The sequence below is a fragment of the Mesoplodon bidens genome, assembly GCF_964165515.1.
Source record: "Mesoplodon bidens genome assembly, chromosome: 8".
Taxonomy (NCBI): Eukaryota; Metazoa; Chordata; class Mammalia; order Artiodactyla; family Ziphiidae; genus Mesoplodon; species Mesoplodon bidens.
In genome coordinates this window covers 21,138,625-21,160,102 of record NC_138165.1, presented here as the reverse complement: position 1 = coordinate 21,160,102, position 21,478 = coordinate 21,138,625, and the positions used below count along the sequence as shown (strand labels likewise).

General features: G+C 40.8%; 1 protein-coding gene across 1 annotated transcript; it reads right to left on the bottom strand.

The window, feature by feature from the left end:
- Positions 1-523: 523 nt before the first annotated feature.
- Positions 524-21,477, bottom strand: PRKRA (protein activator of interferon induced protein kinase EIF2AK2). The gene is made up of 8 exons (XM_081243053.1): positions 21,257-21,477; positions 20,517-20,686; positions 16,659-16,740; positions 14,159-14,237; positions 13,010-13,127; positions 11,189-11,283; positions 4,771-4,945; positions 524-1,210 (listed from the first exon to the last, which is right to left on the bottom strand). The coding sequence occupies exons 1-8, from the start codon at positions 21,319-21,321 to the stop codon at positions 1,053-1,055; spliced, it is 942 nt and encodes a 313-aa protein (XP_081099179.1). The 5' UTR covers positions 21,322-21,477; the 3' UTR covers positions 524-1,052.
- Position 21,478: the final 1 nt, after the last annotated feature.

Sequence of the window (21,478 nt, the reverse complement as noted above, 5' to 3'; positions counted from 1 at the left end):
GGTTGTCAACATCTACCTTTATCACTGAGAGCTCTCTTCCCTCTCTGAGGTATTCCCTGATCTACAGATGTAGCACTATCAGCTGGCACTGACAGATGGCAGACTTGAGGTGTTATGAGATGATATATGAAAACATAAAAGGCAAAATTTAAATTTGCTTATGAGACTTATTCCCTAACCTTTGAAGCACTCACTATTTTGTTTGAAACATTCTTGTACCTGAATTGAGTGCACTGGAAAGTTCTGTTTCAGTAATTCTAATGCTTTTTCAACTACTATTCATCTATGAATGGTTATGTCAAAGCATAAGACAACACTGCATATGCGTAGAGAAAATATGGAAGTGATTCATCACGTATACATTTGTAAATTTTTGCTTGTTTTTTTTTTTTTTTACCTTTGACTCTAAGAAGTAAACTAGAGATATGTAAATAACACAGTATCCACATTGTAATGTTACTCACAAGAATGGCTAAAAAGAACAGGGCCACAGTCGAGTCAGTAGCACTTTAATAAAGTGAACAGAACCCATTATAACAACAGCTCTTTATTACATGGATTCAAATACACAGCAGACCAATCACGTTCCCTGAAATTTAACAATCACGTTCAATTAAAACCTGTTAGTGCATTCCTCAACGCTAATTCTAAGGGGCTTCCTTCGAAATCCCTTTACGAAGCTTTGCACAAAGAAGAGGTTAAGCACCAGTAGGAAAGCCTGTTGCTAGCGTTTTACTTTATCCTCCTCCTCATCAACGACAACAATCATGCAGGTTTTTCCTTCTGTGTACATGGCATTGTAAAATGGGTGCTACACTCCGCCTATGGTACAAAGTTTATAAATACAATATACCAATACAAAGTCGAAGCCATTAAAAACATCTTAATAACAACTACCAGGAGATAATTAAATCTGGAGTGTTGATGGAATCTATGAAGAGATTTAGAACCAACACACAAACTCAAACATTATAGTAAATGTTTTACTTGGGAAGGGGGAGAAAGGGGAGCTTCTTATGTGCTACTGAAGGGTTTTCTAAGTTGTTCCAAGTTCACTTTCTTTCTGCTATTATCTTTAAATACTGCAGGGCATTGTGAGCTGCGTCACTCTGTGCACTGCCACAGGAGATCCCCGAGCCATGACAGACTGTGATGGGACTGGTGGACAATTCAGCGAGACATTGATACTGTCCGTTGGCACTCAGTTCTTCTGCAATGACACATTCAAACATGATGATTAATGCCACGTGCATAGAAAGCAGATCCTGGGCTTCCCTGGTGGCGCAGTGGTTGGGAGTCCGCCTGCCGATGCAGGGGACACGGGTTCGTGCCCCGGTCTGGGAAGATCCCACATGCCGCAGAGTGGCTGGGCCCGTGAGCCATGGCCGCTGAGCCTGCGCGTCCGGAGCCTGTGCTCCGCAGCGGGAGAGGCCACAACAGTGAGAGGCCCACGTACCGCAAAAAAAAAAAAAAACCCAAAAAAAAAACCAAACAGGGCCTCCCTGGTGGCGCAGTGGTTGAGAGTCCGCCTGCCGATGCAGGGGATACGGGTTCGTGCCCCGGTCTGGGAGGATCCCATATGCCGCGGAGCGGCTGGGCCCGTGAGCCATGGCCGCTGGGCCTGCGCATCCGGAGCCTGTGCTCCGCAACGGGAGAGGCCACAACAGTGAGAGGCCCGCATACCGCAAAAAAAAAAAAAAAAAAAAAAAAAAAAAACCAAACAGATCCTTTGTAAAAACAATACAATTGTTATGACCCTCTTTCTTCCTAAGCATCCATGGTATACTACTTCACTTATCATCTTTGTCATTCTTGTACAAACTGCCCAGCTACAGTGGTTCTCAAACACAGCTGTGCTTCATAATCACCTGGGGGAACTTTAAAGAAAACCAGGTACCTGGGCCTCACTTAAGCCTGCTCTATCAGAAACGCAGGGTTAGGGGTTGGAGTGGCCACATTCCTGCATTTTCAAAGAGCTCCCAAAGCAATTTTAATGTGGTTAGTTTAACAGTGTTTGTAAATTACTGAACCACAGCGACTTTTTTAAAAGGGGGGAAAAAAAAAAACATTGCTAGAGGACTGGAGAGGCTGTATTTTCCACTCTGAAGTCTAGAGTTATTTTCAGTAGACACTGAACCAGGAAATACACGGTTCAGGGCAAAACCTCCCTTGTGATGTCATGTTCTTTGGTTATTAAGTCTCTGCAGAGAGTTTAATTCCATTTTGTATATTTGTTTAGGATGTTTTAAAACAACACTGAAACCCTGAAAACAAACGGTCTTAACATCTGATGAATCACTCTTACTAAAGCTGGTTTATTGAGACAGGGAAAGGAGTAGAAACAGGTGAGTTGTTTGAAATTGTCATGATTAAATGTTATTTCAGCTAGAATCAATATAGTATAAAATATCCAGATACAATGGGATTATTTAATGTGTGAAGAGGCTTTCTAGTTCTAAAATCTAGGTTCTTTTTTTTTTTTTTTTTTCGGCGGTACGCGGGCCTCTCACTGCTGTGGCCTCTCCTGTTGTGGAGCACAGGCTCCGGACGCGCAGGCTCAGCGGCCATGGCTCACGGGCCCAGCCACTCCACGGCATGTGGGATCTTCCCGGACCGGGGCACGAACCCATGTCCACTGCATCAGCAGGCGGACTCTCAACCACTGCGCCACCAGGGAAGCCCTAGGTTCATTTTTAAATTGAGGTAAAAGTCATGTAACATAAAATTAACCATTTTAAAGTGAACTATTCAGTGGCATTTAGTACATTCACAATGTTGTGCAACCACCACCTCTATCCAGTTACAGAACATTCTCACCATTTCATCACCCCAAGGGAAAACACTATCCCCACCCATACCACCTAGCCCCTGGCAACTACCAATCTACGGATTAACCTATTCTGGATAGTTCATGGAAATGGAATCATATGTGACTTTTTTTGTCTGTCTTTCACTTAGTATATTTTTGAGGTTTATCCATGTTGTAGCATATATCAGAACTTCATTCTTTTTCGTGGCTGAATAATATTTCATGGCATGTATATACCACAATTGGTTTATTCATTCATCTGTCAATGGACATTGGGCTGTTTCTGCTGTTTCTACCTCTTGGCTATTGTGAATAGTACTGCTATGAACATGTGTGTACAGGTATCTGTTGGAATACCAGCTTTCAATTCTTTTGGGTACATACTTAGCAGTAGAGTTGCTAAGTCATATGATAATTCATTTGAGGAGCAACAAAACTCCTCAAATTTTCCACAGCAGCTGAACTATTTTACATGTATTTTACATTCACTATGTAACATATGAGGGCTACAATTTCTCTGTATCTTTACCAGCATTGGTTATTTTCTATTTTATTCACCATAGCCATCTTACTGGGTGTGAATTGGTACCTCACTATTGTTTTGATTTGCATGTCCCTGATGACTAATGATAGTGAGCATATTCTCACGTGCTTCTTGGCCATTTGTAGATCTTCTTTGGAGAACACTGAGGTTCTTTTGAAAGTAATTACATAGAAGTTAGTCAGATTGACTGTGGTTTTTAAACTGCTGTTCTATGTTTACAAGAACTATTTAGTTCTTAAAATTGCTAAGGAGCATTTCAAAGTCATCAGTAATTTGTAATCTAAAAAACCATCTCAAGTTTCCTTCTTTTCCCAGATTCAAAACCTTCCATAGTCATATTCATGACATGGCTTATTCATCTGTGTCTCAAACACCCAACAATGTGTAGATACTTCAGAAATCTTTTTTGAATGAATGGTCTCTCGATCAGCTGCATTTTCTGATCATCTTTCTGCATTAATCCCCAGGTTCTGCATAATTCTCAGTATACTGAGGCACTGTACCTGACCCATCATTCAATCCCAAAGTAGCAGAGAAAATCAGAAGTTCTTTCAGTCCTTAAACACCCCACCGTCTCAGTGCTAGTAGCTCTGACAAGCTAGGTCCCCCCAGGTCACTAAGGCTAGAATAAGGGGTATCAGATTCTTCACATACTATACTGATGTTAAATCAAGACACCAAAAACACACATGAACACACACATACAAACAAATTAGCCAGTGATAAACTACATTAAAAGAAAATCCACACTGACTGCTTTCCAGTCTGTCTGCATTTGTCTATCTGAGTGATTGTGGGCTAGAAAAAATATAGAAGTTCATAGCTGAGATGAGATAAAACTATAAATTGTCCCCATTTATCTCCCAGAAGTGGTACACAGTGATAAAGTGGAGAGAAGATGTCTGGCCTGACCCCCACAAACTTGGTACTTGTTCTAGAAATGTGGGTGCCTTTTTATTTGTCAAGCTGCCCATCAGGGCTGGTTTAATAGATATTATATCAGCAGGGACTCTTCTAATCTGGCTCTACCACTGACTAGCAGCTATGTTATCTCAGGCAAGTTTCTCAACCTTTCTTTGTCTTACTTTCCTCACTTATATATAAGAATAATAGAATCTACTTCACAGTTTGTGGGTTCCGTGGGTTGAAATATGTTATGTCCTTAGAACAGTATCTGGCACATAGTAACCCTATAACTCTTAGCTATTGTTGTTTTTATTATTATAACTGTATAGATGTTACCTCTATTTTTATTGTTTATAAGAATGGGACATACCAATGATATATGTTACCGTTCTAGTAATTATATATAGTCAGAATCCCCAATCAATGAAAAAAATTATAATAGAGGTTTTGTTCCTCAAACATTTAAAAAAATAAACAGGTTTTAGGATAAGCTAAAGAAAAAAAATCATACCTATATCCAAATATGTTATATTAAAACCTTGTTCCTTTGCAATTTCACTAAGCAGCTGGATGTAATCTGTGTTTGGAATACTGAGGAGGCTTCTTTTCAGTAAGTTGATCTTTTCACCAGGAGAATTCCTCAAGGAATGCCAAGTACAACCTAAAGAATGTCCTACCACATTTGTCTGAAAAACAGAGATGAAAGTTAAGACTCTTGGACTGGGTTCCAACGCTATTATAAGTATTAATTAAGCACTCACATTTAATATTTTATAAAGCATGTTGAAACTTTCCGATTTTAACTAGATAGCACTAACAAGTACACACATTTAAAAAACACCACAATGTTAAAGAAAAAAGAATGTGCAATAATACACTGGAAGTATTTAAAAATACTTTTGTATAGTATAAAGCTCTCAGTCAAAATTTCTGATGGTCACGTTAAGATGTATAACATATTTAAGAGCACGATAAACAAGTCTGCGATACAGCTGACCCTTGAACAGCATGGGGGTTAAGGCAGCCGACACTCCTCAGAGTCAAAAGTCCATGTATAACTTATAGTCGGCCCTCCTCTGTATCCACGGTTCTGCATCCACAGAATCAACCAACCGTGGACTGTAGTATTTACTATGGAAACAAATCCGCATATAAGTGGACCTGAGAAGTTAAAACCTGTGTTGTTCAAGGGTCAGCTGTAATTGAGTCTGCCTAATGGAGCAATTTACAAATTAAAATATAAAGGAATTTTCATATCTTTATGGCTTCTTGTATTAAATACCAGTCTCTGTAACTGACAGCTGTAAAGCAGAAAACAAAGAAACTGTAGACAAGGTGAAATGTGCAAGTTTGAGAACAAGACGTTCAAGTGAATGGCATGATGTCAAAAAATTCTTATCAGACTTATCCCAGAACCCAATTGAGTTTGTTTTTTTCTGTTTTCTTTTCTCCTTTTCCTCTTTCTTTATTTTCCCCTCTATCTTTACTTTTTCACTTCTGTTCTTAGAAACTTTGCAGTTCCATGTTAGTTTATGGTTTTTAAATTGCTTTCATATATTATGCCATTAGAAAAACCACAAAAAACTACTCTCTGAAGTAAGTAGGGCAACCTGTCCTTTGGTCTTATTTATCAATGAGCTTGACAGAGGTTAAGGGATTTTCAAAAGATCATAGGGATGGCCATGATAAAGAATTGGGTAAATTTTGCATAATTTGCAAAATTTACTAAGTAGAATTTTACATTCCTTGACTGGAACTTTAAAAAATGCTGTTTTTAAAAAAATCATAGGTCATCCATATAGTAAAAGGCTACCTGTAACAAGAACAAATACATACGAACAACAGTCTCTTTTCCTTGCCGCCCCTTCCCCAGACTTCTGCTCCACTCCCCAGAGATACTTGCTATTGAACACCTCTTCAGTATACTTCCGTACGCATTCTGTACACGTTTAAGCACATACACGTATAATCTTTTTAGACAAAAATGATAGCGTACTCTTCTACACCTGATACTGTTAAGTTTTCTCATATCATTGCACTGCACATAACATGCACTGCAGTTACCTTACCAGTCTCCAACTGTAGGTTTTAGGTTGTTTCTGGTTCCTGACTTTCACTAACAATGTTACAATGAAACTCTTTTGCACTTGGATGACTTGCTCGACAGAATAATTTCTAGAAGTAGAACTGCTGAATCAAAGAACATGTATGCTTTTAATTTTGATAAATATTAATACTTCCAAACTGATTTATGAGCCAATTTATACTTCCATCAAGTGTCTTGGAGGGTGTTTGTTTTCTCACACCCTAGCCAATACCAGGTATTGTCAAACTTTGTAGGTTTTGTCAAACTAAAGGTGAAAATAGTATCTTGTTTAACATGCATGAATAAAGTTGAACATTTTTTTCCCCACCATTTGTATTTCTTCTGCTGGGTTGCCTTTTTTATTGATGTGTAAGCTTTATATTTGGTATTGAAAACAGTCCCTTCCTACTCATGTGTTCAAAACAGTTTCTTCTTACTTTGTTTTTATTGGTTTTATTTACAGACATTTTGCTGTGCAGTAGGTTTTATGTAGTTAAGTTTATGAATCTTACTTTACAGCTTCTATGTTTTAAGTTATGCTTAAAAAGGCTTTTCCATGCTAAGAATTTTAAAAGGAAGGCTCTTCCATGTTTTCTCATACAGTTCCAATTCTTACGTTTAAATCTTAGATCCATTTGAAATTTATTTTAATGTAAGGAATAAGGTAGCAACCTAAATATATCATACACCTGTGTGCATGTGTATTCCGCCACCCCTCACCTCCCCCACAATGTGGCTGTACGTTATTTCTCTACTATTCATCCTCTCACCCACTGATGTTAAATCTCACTGTTGTCATATACTGTCTTCCTATATGGATTGGCATCTATACCTATCCTCTGTCTATTGAGATACAAAAGCTGTTTTAACTACTATAGTTTTATAGTATGTTTTATTCTCTGGTAGGGTATAACCCCACCTCCCGTACTCTTCCTTTTCAGTTTTCTTGGCTATTCTTGAGTTTATTTTTCCAGATAAACTCAGTAAAGTTGTATCAAGATCCAAAATGAATTCTGGTAGATTTTGACTCAGACTATATTCCTTTTTTTTTTTTTTTTCTTTTGCGGTATGCGGGCCTCTCACTGCTGTGGCCCCTTCCGCTGCAGAGCACAGGCTCCGGACGCGCAGGCCCAGCGGCCATGGCTCACGGGCCCAGCCGCCCCGCGGCACGTGGGATCCTCCCAGACCGGAGCACGAACCCGCGTCCCCCGCATCGGCAGGCGGACCCCCAACGACTGCGCCACCAGGGAAGCCCTATATTACATTTTTATATATTTACAGTATTGAGTCTTTCTATCAAAAATAGATAGCTTTACATTTATTCAATTTCTGTTAAATCCCTCACTAGAATTTTAAAGTTTTTCTCATATGAGTCCTGCACATTTCTTTCTAAGTTTATTCCCTGTCATATTATCCTCTTTTCTACTATTGAGAATAGGATCTTCTATATTCCATTTTGTAATATTCATAAATAGGGAAACTATTAATTTTTTCTAGTATGCTTTTTCAGGACAGATTTTCTATTTTGCTATAAAATGACCAATGTTATCAAGCTTCATACATTTTATTATTCAAAGTAATACACACATACAACAAAAAAATTAAATAGTACAGAATTATAAAAGCAACAATTCTCCTCCCTACCTTCAAGTCCTCTTTCCAGAAGCAATAATTTTCACCTCTCTATTTTTAATTATTCTGGTGGTTACCTTTGTAACAGAAATAATATGAGAAAGCTACTGATTCTGTATATTAATTTTATGATCAGTTACCTTGATGAATTCTCTTATTATATCTGGTAGTTTTTCTCTAGGGCTTTATAGGGATACAATTATATTATTTATAGTTAATGATCGTTTCTATCTCCTCTTTTCTTATTTCCAACCTCTTACTGTTTTCTGATTATGTTGGTTGATACTTCTAGAACAATGTTTTAAAAAAACGGTATCAGGAATTCCCAGGCAGTCCTGGGAAGAGGTGAGGACTCAGCACTTTCACTGCTGAAGGCCTGGGTTCAAACCCTGGTTGGGGAACTAAGATCCCAAGAGCCGCATGGTGTGACCCAAAAGAAAAAAAAAGGTATCTGTGGGCATCCTTACCTTATTTCTGAAATTAATGGGAATGGATAAGACATGTAAACATGTACCCATGATTTTGATTTTTCTTCTGAGGTATATATTTTATTTTATTTATTTATTTATAACATCTTTATTGGAGTATAATTGCTTTACAGTGTTGTGTTAGTTTCTGCTGTATAACAAAGTGAATCAGCTATACGTATACATATATCCCCATATCCCCTCCCTCTTGCGTCTCCCTCACACCCTCCCTATCCTGCCCCTCTAGGTGGTCACAAAGCACCGAGCTAATCTCCCCGTGCTATGCAGCTGCTTCCCACTAGCTATTTTACATTTGGTAGTGTATATACTGTCAGTGCTACTCTTTCACTTTGTCCCAGCTTACCCTCCCCCCCACCATGTCCTCAAGTCCATTCTCTATGTCTGCATCTTTATTCCTGTCCTGCCCCTAGGTTCATCAGAACTTTTTTTTTTTTAAGATTCCATATATATGTGTTAGCATAAGGTATTTGTTTTTCTCTTTCTGACTTACTTCACTCTGTATGACAGACTTTAGGTCCACCCACCTTACTACAAATAGTTCAATTTCGTTTCTTTTTATGGCTGAGTAATATTCCTTTGTATATCTGTGTCACATCTTCTTTATCCATTCATCTGTCAATGGACACTTAGGTTGCTTCCATGTCCTGGCTATAAAAATATGGAACGATTCACGAATTTGCATGTCATTCTTGCGCAGGGGCCATGCTAATCTTCTCTGTAGCGTTTCAATTTTAGTTTATGTGCTGCTGAAGCGAGCACTGAGGTGTACATTTTAAATCACAATAGGGATATTTTAAAAGAGTTTATCAGTAATGACTGTCAAAATTTTTTTGGCATCTATTGAGAGGATAATGTTTTTCTCCTTTGACCCCCTAATGTGATTAGTTATAGTAATAGATTTACCAACACTGAAATACTCTTACAGTCCTAAAATAAACCCTACTTGTCTATGGTATATTATTCTTTTAACGTTCCACTGAATATTAAGGTGTTTCACCATAAGGGAGATTAATCCATAATTTTTGCCATTGGGATTTGCTATTGTCAGATTTTAGTGTTATGTTAGTTTTGGAAAATAAATTTAGAAGCTTCCCCTATGTTACATATATTAACTGGAAGAGTTTAAATAGCATGGAAGATTCTCTCTTCCTTGATGATTTAACAGAATTCACCTGCAAACCTAACTGTGTTTTGTGATTATGGTTTCATCTCTGATCCAGTTTTAAAAGAAGTGAATGCAGTGTTTTATATTTTTCTATTAAAAAAGCAAAACCAAAATTATATTACTTATCCAGATGTAGTCTTTTTTCCCTACAGAATGAGCCCCCCCCCCTTTTTTTTTATCAGAAGCTTAGGACACTCCTATAGTCTTCACTTCTCATTTCCTACCTAACATCCTACTCTCAGATAATGGACCACCATACATAACTATCTACAAATATCAGAATCTCAATTAATATATTATGTGTAGCCCGATCTCTTAAGTTCTCTATCTGAATGCCAGCTGCCTACTCAACATTTTCACTTAGCTATTCCACAAACATTTCAAATTCAGTATATCCTAAGTTTAGCTCATTATCTGCTCCCCCTCAAATCCTACTCATCTTCTGTGTTCCCCATATTATTGAATGGTACCACCATCTACTCAGTTGCCAAGCTAAAAATGTTTATTTCTTCCTTTTTCCTTACTCCCTACATGCAATCAGTTACCATGCCCCATTCACTTCAGTTTTCTAAATAATTTTTAAATCGATCATTTCAACTGCCACTACCTTAGTTTAGGCCACCATCATTTCTCACCTGCTTTTCTGTAACAGCATTGTAGCAGGTCTCTTTGACTCTAATATTCATTCACTCACCATAATGCAGCCAGTGATTTCCCTTCTAATGTATAAATTAGATCTTGTCCTTTACATATGAAATGTATTTAATGACTTTGCACTACCCTCAGGATAAAGTTCAATCTCCTTAACATAGTAGTTCCTGCAAGATTCAATCCCTCTTTTCCTTTCCGGCCTCATTGTTTGAGACTCCCTCCCTCCAAATCTATGAATATGCTCCAGCCATCCCAAATTACTCTGCGGTCCTAGATCACATAAAGTGTTTCACTCCTGGGTCTTTGTACATGGTCTTTCTTCTCTCTGGAATTCTTTTTTCCTGTTGTCAGCCTATAGGTCTCAGCTCAGCTATTACTTCCTCCAAGAAGTCTTCCTAAAACCCCGTCTTAGTTGGATCCTTCTTCTACATTCCCAAGACGCCTCTGGAAGGACCAGTCTCTTGGGTTCTTTTCTCTTTCAGTAGGCTGGCTACAGCCTTAGGGCCAGAGACTATCTTATTCACCAAATGCCAGTCCTGGCATCAAGATTGGCACATTATATGAGTTCCCTAAATGTTTGCTGAGTGGATAAATGAATGGATCAACCAAGAGATGGGAGTGAATTGTCAACCTGAAGGCAAAAGTGGCACTAGTGACTGACCATATTTAGATACCATCATATTCTGAATTTGACTGTGCCTCCCAAACTCTCTTACCTGGCCACGCCTGTGATCCTGGCTCACATACTGCAAGCAGCTAAAACTGGGGTAGTGTATTACTCAACAGTTAAGAGATTTGTTTAAAACTGAAACTCTGAAGTATCTATACAAAAAGAAATCTAGAGAAGTTTCATACAGCAACAGATGTTTAATCACATTAACATCGTAGACCTCCGATCATTACTCACCAAAGAAATGTGGTTCTCTGGAGAGATATTACTGAATTTGGCAAGAAATTTCTCAGCAGCATTTCTCTTGGCTTGTTTCTTTGATGCCCCCTTTCCTAAATAAAGAAAAAGAAATAGTAGGTTTAGAAAATAAACTAGTGTCCATAGAGAATGACCAAATGTTTAATGTACTGTGTTTGGTCAGAGAACAATCTCATGGCTTTTGTATACTATTCTTTTACTGACCTGACATCTTTACTTGTTGTGCTTCATACAACTATTAATGGTTACATTTTTGAAGACGTTTCTTTAACAGTTTATCTTTAATAGTTACATCAGTTAAAGAAAAACAGAAAGTATATCTCCCTATGTCTAGCTTTTAATGAACCATATTTGGTTTAGTTCTGACTAGATATTCAAATTTACCAAGGTACATTTGAATTACAACTCCTATCTCTCAATGTCTATTTCTTGCTTATAATCTCCTATACACTGATAGCTATGTGGCATTTCTTTCTTTAACATGAATAAGAAGGGCATAGGAGAGGCTGGAGTTGAAAGACACTATAAATATCATCTACTTCCATGTTTACAGATTTAAAAACTGAGATCCAGGGCTTCCCTGGTGGCGCAGTGGTTGAGAGTCCGCCTGCCGATGCAGGGGACACGGGTTCGTGCCCCGGTCCGGGAGGATCCCACATGCCGCGGGGCGGCTGGGCCCGTGGGCCATGGAGCCTGTGCTCCGCGCCGGGAGAGGCCGCGGCGGTGCGGGGCCTGCGTACCGCAAAAAAAAAAAAAACAAAACTGAGATCCAGGCAGGGAGATTAAGCAATTTACCTAACCTTGCAAATCAAGGACTGCATCAAGAACAGGAAGCTGAGGTTCCTGCTTCTGGCCTAGGGCTTTCTGCACTGGCCCACACTACCTCTCAAGGGCAAACAGCTGCTTATTACTTAAGACTAATATCTAACCAAGGTAAAGTTCCATTTCAAGCCACTCTACAAAAACATGCTAGAGAAGTTAAAATAGGAATCCTCAGGAGTACTTTATTAAGTGACTTTTTTCTCATAGTCTGGCCTTTACAACATAGAAGTTGTAATTTAAAAGGTTAATTTCTCCTATCTTCTAGAATAGCTATTGAAACTCCAAGAGATTTACTACTGCTTTTTTCTCCAAAATGATTTTTAAGTTGCTATTATATCAATGAAGACTGTTTAAAGAGTCATTTATTTGTTTCTCCATTACCAACCCATGATTTTAAAAAATATCGAATTAAGAAGTAAAGTATTCTTAAGCCAAATATTTATACTTAAATTCAACTGCAGAAGACTTCCCTGGTGGTGCAGTGGTTAAGAATCTGCCTGCCAATGAAGGGGACATGGGTTTGATCCCTGGTCCAGGAAGATCCCACATGCCGTGGAGCAACTAAGCCTGTGCGCCACAACTACTGAGCCTGTGCTCTAGAGCCTGCAAGCCACAACTACTGAGCCCGCATGCCACAACTACTGAAGCCTGCATGCCTAGAGCCCGTGCTCTGCAACAAGAGAAGCTACCACAATGAGAAGCCTGCGCACCGCAACAAAGAGTAGCCTCCGCTCACCGCAACTAGAGAAAGCCTGCGCGCAGCAACGAAAACCCAACGCAACCAAAAATAAATAATAAATTTAAAAAATTAAAAAAAAATTCAACTGCAGAAAGTTAGAAACAGTAGACTAGGAGTGTCAGTTTTTTTCCCCATAGAAATATTTGAAAAGAAATCACAACAGAAATTTCTATGGTCATTCATCTTCTCAAAATATTTCAAATGTCTTCAACTGTATGAGGGTAAAAAGGAATAAGTACCAGTTTCCATGAATGACTCTAGCCTGCAAATTGTGGTATATTCTCTCTTATGAGCAGGTCCTCCCTCCTGGGAAAGGGTATATTCAGGAAGTCTCCAGCCATGATGAATAGCCAATTCCTAGAAAATCGAGATGAGGCTTTATTAGTAATTTTTACTATGCAGTGGCTCAATCACACAAATGATATTCTCTCATGATTTTGATCCCATATCTATTTATATGTTTGCAAAGAATAATGATATTCTGCAGTGAAAAAAATGAGAGAAGGCCCTCTATTTCCCAGAGATATTCCTGCATTTTATATCTTACAGGCCCACAATACCAAAACGGAAGCAGTTTCCTACTGCGAATGGTGCTCTTCCATTAAGCTGTAGTGAGTTGATATCAAACAGTTCAAACAGAAAGACAAACTACTTTCAGCCTCTGGGAATGTCAGAGAGGACAGTTACAGGTCTCACAGCCATCAGTTCCTAAAGCCTCTCCCCTCCTAACTGTAACTTTCCATACCCATGGCTGCCTAACCAACTACATTCGATCGAGAGCAGATGAGAAGCAGGCAGCAAAGAAACACACTTGGACGAGGTTGAGGAAAGAAGGGGAAGAAAACTACAGAAAATCTCACAGAGGAGGAAAGAGACCAAAGGACTGGTTGGATAATAGGGAGGGGAGTTGTCCAACAGAGCACATGGATAGTCTGCAAGGAGGATATTCTGCACGCAGAAATTCAAAGCTGAATATATTTTTTTGGTAGCATAAGCAAATAAGCAAACGACTTCCCTTTTCTTGAGTTAGGTAACTCAGTTTGGGTTCTTATGTCTTCTTCTGTCTCAACAGAAGTAGAGATTTGTCACAAGAGTGGCAAGAAATATTCTTAAAATATAAAACACTCTACCCATGTGCACTGAGGTCCTGCTGATCTCAAATGAGAATTCCACAAACCAAAGGCAGATACTGTATATGGAAGAAAATCCAAAACATAAAAAAATAGGAAAATAATTTCAAGTTAGCACTTTAACATCTAATGATCATAACCTGGAACACAAAACGTTATATACCATCTTTAAAATATTAATTCCTTCTCTCAGCCCTAAATTTATGGCATTTTTTTCAGTAGACAAAAAGTTAAGTATGGAAAAACTGTGCCACTTACCTGTAATGAACCAATAGGATTAAGCTGGTTCTTTGGTTGCTTGGAAGGGTCAGGCATTAAGGGATCAGGAACTGCAAAGCTAAACATTTTTATAAAGTGTTATAAAACAAAATAATCTCCCCCAAATTATTAAGTAAAGGACAAGCATTTTCAATTTAGCTTTCCATGCCTTTGCTGTTGCCTTTCCTTCTACATGGAATACCCTTCTCGCCCACCACTTCTATGAGAATCTGATCTATCCATCATCCAAGGTATACCTCAATTGCCACTTCCTCTCAGAAGCCTATTCTTTTACCCCAGTGGAACATAATTTCTCCCTTCTTTGAACCACTGTAACATTTGGTTTTACCCTTTCTTAAACAACTTATTTTACCATAAGTTGTACACTCTTACAAATACATGTGATTTGTCTATCCCTCACCACACCTCTCCCCTGTTCAGACTATAAAATCCTTAGTGGTAGGGCCTATGTATTACTTACCCTCATAAGCCTTGCAGTGCTTTATATATAATAGATGCTCAATAAAAATGTATTTAAATAAAGCACACTATTGTTACAACTACAAAAAAACGGAAGACTAACAGGAAGTTTAGCCTGGCAATGTAAACCATACAGATCATAAATGTAGCTTTTTCATCCAGATAATTAGGGAAGAAAGACCTGGTTTGCTCTATTATCTGCTCTACGCTAGGATAATCTTCCTAAGATTTATATGTATCCTGTATAAAATTGATGGCCAGCATGAATCTGATTTGAGCGTGTGGGGACTGTGAGTAGAGAAAAAGAGAACAACCTCTTCTAAGTAGTGTGAACTTAGTAGTTACTTGGGTGATGGATGCCTAACGTGGAACAAGCTGCATTTCAAGGTTACTGCCACCTAGGCAGCTTAGAGTCATTTCTTCCATGACCAGTGAGGTTGTTATTGCCATCTCCTCAAGTTTCTTTTCTACCTGCCAGAATTTCAAGCTTTACATAAGCTGATGAGATACGAATATTCACTTACAATGCTGTATACTGAAGCTACCCAAGTAATTGTGATGGAGAAGTGAGAAAGTCTCTGTATCATATTAGGCCACTTTAAGCCTGATTTACAGCTTAGCAATTCCCATCTTATCTGTCAAGAAGCACAAATACATAGTAAGGTTTGTTAGCCTTTTTTGCTGACAAAGTGAAGTGCCCATGTGCAGAAAGGACACTCTGTATACTAATTTCTATGAATATATGCAACACTTTGGGTTGACCTTTGGGTTGCACAGAAATGGCATGGCCGTCACCAGCAAGGGGAAAATCCAAAACCCGCCATGCCATTTGGCATGTCCAGAGAGCTAGCATAAATCATTTATCATGTATGACCCTAGAGAATCAAACATCACTTTGTGAGATCCAAGGCTTTTGCTGGTTGGTTCTAAACTACCTAAAAGGTTTAGAATTACTAAGTAAACGGGAGCAACACTGCATGAGAACCTAAATATCCATATGTCCCTAAGCCAGAAGTTCTTCTATGACTAGGAAACAAAAAACCCATCCTAAATTCCCATGGGCCTCTGCTCTCAGCTGTGAGCAGATATACCAGATTGTACTCCAGGTATACTTGAGTGCATGTAAAGGGAAGAATTTGCAGGCAAAATGTGCTCCTGGATGTGCCCATTAGAAATCAAAGGACACCAATTTACAATACATGAGATGCTCCAGGACTAGTGCTCCTTCCAAAAGCACCTAATGTGATAACAAATTTATTTTGGAAATATTTGTCAAGAATTAACATCCCAGGGGCTTCCCTGGTGGCACAGTGTTTAAGAATCCACCTGCCAATGCAGGGGACACAGGTTCGAGCCCTGGTCCGGGAAGATCCCACATGCCGTGGAGCAGCTAAGCCCGTGCGCCACAACTGAGCCTGCGCTCTAGAGCCCGCAAGCCACAACTACTGAAGCCTGCGCGCCTGCAGCCTGTGCTCCGCAACAAGAGAAGCCACCGCAATGAGAAGCCCTCGGCAACTAGAGAAAGCCCGTGCACAGACACAGAAGACCCAACGCAGCCAAAAAATCAATCAATCAAATAAATTTATTTAAAAAAAAAGAATTAACATCCCATTTAGAAGGAAATCTCTTTGTCTCCTTTCAAATTCAAATTTCTAAAAGAATACTTTTAGCTGATCTTTTTCTATCTCACACCTTGTTTTCTTCAGTGTAGAAACAAACTCTTAATCCAGTAAGATATTTGCCAGAAACACTCTGGTTTTCTAGTGTTGCACCTCATCTGGGAAAAAAAAAGAAGAAAGCCTAGTTCATGAGAGCCTTCATCTACTAATTAATAGCTGGATTTAATTTCTTATGGATAAAGTTGTCTTTAGTGGATGACAGGTCTTCACAAGGAAATAGAATTTTTGAGCTAGATATTAACAACTGTTTACTTTGTTGCTTTTGTGAGCATGTTCAAACTTTTAATCTTACCTCAGCCATGATAATTTTGAGCTGCAGAATACAAAGAAATTTAGCTCACCAAATACTTGCATTGGCTTTCAAAATGTTTATGGCAGCCTCTGCAGCTCTATGTTTCGCCAGCTTCTTACTTGTACCTTCACCTGAATTAAGGTTAAAAAAAAAACAACTCTTTACATGCTGTGAAAATGTGAGGCTTACATAGATGTTTGCATAATACAAAACAAAGTCACTACACATTTTATATATATACACACTAGGTAATAAAAACATACACTTGCATAGTTATACACTGAAATAAAATACCATATGAAGTTAATACATTAAAAAATCCCTGTGATTTAAAAAATTCTATGTATTTTTGTATACCTGTATAAAAATCGTTATACAGGTATACATTATACATGCTTATTACATAAAGTAATAAAGTAGACTATATCATTCCTTCTGAAGAAATGCAACTTATTCCATTATTCGTAGAAAGGAAATTCTTCTATAGCAAGAAGTTTCCTTTAAAGGAGCCACTTACAGCAACACCATTTGACAGCAAAATGTGCACACTTTCACTGTAACAACCCCTCCTATACTGAATTAAACCCCTCTGCTTGGCTAAGCAGTCATGACTACCTGTTGGATACAGTGGGGGAAGGTTTGTATAGGGAAGAAGTTGAGAGACTACATTAAGCGTCTTCCATATAATAATCTGTATCCCTTACATGGGTAGCTAAGGAGGCAGAAGGGACTAGGCCTGGCTAATCACTGAGATTGATGCCTAATTTTAGCAAGCAACCACACAAGTAAATTGTAAATTCAATCTTTTTCCTTCTGACTTCAAACTAGGTGTTGAGAACCCTTCCAAAGTGATATCAGAATGCTGATGTCCATTCCTCCTGTGTGGAGGAAAGAAAAGGAACATGGAATAAATTTCAAGCATGGCTCTCAAGTGTCAGAGACCACATAAACCACACTTATTTACCCACTAACATAGGTATTAAGGATATACCCTTGACCAATGTGGGAGTTAGGGGTACCGACCCTCTGCGCTCTTGAAAATCTACCCATAATTTATAGTCAGCCCTCTGTATCTTTAGTTCCTCCATTTCTAGCTTCCTCGTTAACTGCGGAATCAACCAACCGTAGATTGTATGGTACTGTAGTATTTACTGCTGAAAAAGATTCTCGTATGAGTGGACTGCGTAATTCAAAACCGTGTTGTTCAAGGGTCAACCGTAGTAGAGAACTAAGCAGGGTCCTTGCCCTTAAAGATTATACAGCCTCATGTGTGAGATTCTGTCTATAAAAAGACATCTGGGGGCTTCCCTGGTGACGCAGTGGTTGAGAGTCCGCCTGCCGATGCAGGGGACACGTGTTCGTGCCCCGGTCCGGGAAGATCCCACATGCCGCGGAGCAGCTGGGCCCGTGAGCCATGGCCGCTGAGCCTGCGTGTCCGGAGCCTGTGCTCCGCAGCGGGAGAGGCCACAACAGTGAGAGGCTTGCGTACCGCAAAAAAAAAAAAAAAAAAAAAAAAGACGTCTGAAATGTGGAGTATCACAGCAGGCCTAAGTGCAGGTTGTAGGGTAGCCTACAAAAGGGATAGCTCCCCTACTCTTGGTAAGGATTCAGAAAGGTTTCATGAAGGAGGAGGTAACTAAACAAGGACCTGAAAGATCAGTAAAAGTTAGGTGAAGAGAGCTGGGGGATTAGGAGAGCACTGTAGGCAGACGCAGAGCCTCAGAGGTAACACACAGCATGGTGTTCTCAGGCCCCAGGTTGTAGGGGACAGTAAGAGCTTGAGGAAAGGAACTTTGAGGTAAAAGCCTAGAGAGTTGAAGGGTAGGAGAGGTCAAAGAACGGTCTCCTAAATTTGTGCTTGTCAAACTTTAGGAGTTGCCTGGGAATTTGGTTAGAATGCATACTAACAGTAGGTGTTGGATGGGGCCTGATATTCTGCACTTCTTTCAAGTGCCCAGGTGATAGCAGTGCTGCTGTCGACCACATTTGGAGAAGTAAGGTTGTCAATGATGTTAAATTTATATTCATCCAGAGGGTGATGGGAAAACCACTGAATGGATTTTAAAAAGAGAAAGTACATGCACAGATGTGAATGCCAGAAAAAACACTCTGGTTTTTGTGTGGAAAATGGACACCACAAGATAGAAGCTAAAAGAGCAGCTATGAGGCTGCAGCTATAATCCATGTGGCTTGGATAGTAGCAACAGAAAGATGAGAGAAGCAGACAGATTTGAGAGATATTTAGGAAGTAGGATTTGGTGGCAGACTGGACACCTAGGCAGAGGGAGAAGGGGTCAAGAAGGTGAAACCCAAATTTCTACTGTAAGCAGACGGGTGACGGTGGTGCCTTTACTGAGCTGGGGAATGCAGGGGAAATGGATTTGAGAGAGAAGATGGATTCAGTTTGGGACAGTGAGAGACTGAGGTGTCTTTGGGTCATCCAAGCAAAAATGCCTAGCAAGCACAGGCAGATACACTGTTCTGTAACTGCACCTGGGCTGAAGACAGAGATTTCAGAATTATCAGCCTTTAGACAGTATTTGAAGCCACGGAGGTAGATAAGCTTGCACAGGAAGACAGGACAGTGTGAGAAGAGTAGGGGGACTAAGCAGTTGCCACAGGTTGTTAATCTCTGATCTAAAACACACTGAAGGGAAAAAGGCTACTTTTGAGTTTTCACTGAATATTTTAAAATAGACCAGCTAAAGCAGTAGTGCAAATGTTGATTCCATGGTTCATATGAGGAACCTTCTAGCTAGAATCTAGCTACAATCCACCTGCCCCACATAGACAAAAAAGCTTCAAAATTTTCTTAAAGTGGCTTCAATGAAAATAGCGGACTCCAGATTTTCAGGGACACAAACAAATGATGCCTTCAGATTACCAGATGGTGGAACTTCAGCCTCCTTGCTGAATTTTTTTCTTGGCATTCTTCCAAATTAAATTTAGTATTCAATATTTTTTGTGTTTGCAATTAAATAGATACATCAGGAATAAAATATCTACATTTACAAATGGGCTACTTCAGTTATCATTTGCTCAGGTTCAATGACCATAATAAGGTGAATCTTAATTTTGAAACTTCATTGCTGTGTGACCTTGGGCATGTTTCTTTTTTTCTTTTTTTTTTTTTTTTTCTTTTTGCGGTATGCGGGCCTCTCACTGTTGTGGCCTCTCCCGTTGCGGAGCACAGGCTCCGGATGCGCAGGCCCAGTGGCCATGGCTCACGGGCCCAGCCGCTCCACGGCATATGGGATCTTCCCAGACCGGGGCACGAACCCGTATCCCCTGCATCGGCAGGCGGACTCTCAACCACTGCGCCACCAGGGAGGCCCGGGCATGTTTCTTATAATCTCTCTGGACCTATTTCCTCATGTATAAAAAAGGTGATAACATCTTATTAAAATACTGTACAGTGCCAGGAACTAGAAGCTGCTATGCAATATAGTGTAGTTGAGCTTTCCGCCTTCCTCATTTTGCTTGGATACAGAACCAAGTGTGGTACAATGGGCCCAAAGTGCCAAATGAGTCCATACAGAGAGGGGAGCAGCTCAGAAAATTCTGGGGTCATGCCTCCTGGCATCTGCTATAACCTATGAAATTTGACAGCACCTACTGATTCAGCTATGGCTGCTCCAAGAGCCTTTCCTCCTTCTCCCTAATTCTTGGAAGATCACTAGGAGGATCCTAGGGTATGTTTCTGAGCTTCTCTTGGTGTCTGGGGAACAGAAAATTAGGGAGAATCAGGAAGCTGGAAAGTCCCAATGACCTGAGAAAGGTATCAGTTTTAAAAGCCTGCTCCTCACCGTTGTCTCTGGTAAAAAGGGTACTTTTCCGAACTAAGAAGCAATACCAAGTCTTGACCCGCCAACCCACATGGTCATCGGGGTTCATTGTGCATACAGACCTGTGCAGGTTATGTCACCAACGGTTACTCTGAAGGTGAAAGTGGGCACGTGTATTTGCACATCGGATCTTTCACATTCATAAACTGGGATGTTCTTGGTCTTCATGCCGTATTCATGTAATACCTGAATTGGTGTTTTCCCTGGCTTAGCTGTGATCATCTTCCCCAAACTGCAAAAACCAGAAAAAGCTGTGCTTTGCATGTCAAAGCGGGGAGGGAAGCAGAAGCAAATAAAGACTAGTTTTAACTGCCACCAACGGTGACGCCGGAGGCACCGAAGCTCCCCGTCGGCCAGGGCTAGAGCTGGCACGGCGCGACAGTCTCGCCGCCCCGCTGCGGCGCGCGGCGGGCGGCGGGCGGCGGGCAGGGTGAGGGAGGTCTTCAGGGAGATAACTTGAATGCGGGTAGGAGGAATTCGCGGGGGAATCGGGAGGTACGCACGGGTGCTGCAACCTCCCGGGACCAAGCCTACAAACCCCTTTCCCAGGCGGCGGCCGGGAACCACCTCCGGCCACCCCGGGCCTCCCGAGGCCGCAGGAGGGGCGGGGCCGGGCCGTAGACCCCTGCCCGCTCGCCGCCGAGAAGGCGGGGCCGAGCGCCCGCCCGCAGCCGCCAGGACGCGAGCGCCAGGAAGGGGCTTTACCCAGAATGCCGCTGAACAGCCGGCTCCCCCGCCCCCTCCTCTATTGCCCACCACTCCCGGCCCTGCCCCGCTCGGTCCCGACCGCCCGGGCGCTGACCTGAAGGTCCCGTTGTCCTCGCGCTCCAGCGGCGGAGCTGCGGCGCGATGCCTGCTCTGAGACATGGCCAGAAGGGACGGCTTTGCGGCGGGAGGAAGAGCAGTGTGGAGCGACGTCTTCGCTCCGCGGGTCGTCGGTCCCCGAGAGAAGCGATCTAGAGCCGACGCCGCCACCTCCTCCCCTCCTCCGACTCCCCCTCTCCTGCCCGCTTGCGTCCCTCCA

Bases quoted from the DNA above. Each gene is read 5' to 3' on its own strand.
- PRKRA (XM_081243053.1), bottom strand. From the start codon at position 21,321: ATGTCTCAGAGCAGGCATCGCGCCGCAGCTCCGCCGCTGGAGCGCGAG. The intron at 4,946-11,188 runs GTGAGTAATGAT...TCTGTTTTTCAG, and splicing joins CAGAGAACCACATTTCTTTG to ACAAATGTGGTAGGACATTC. The intron at 1,211-4,770 runs GTATGATTTTTT...GTGTCATTGCAG, and splicing joins TATAACATATTTGGATATAG to AAGAACTGAGTGCCAACGGA.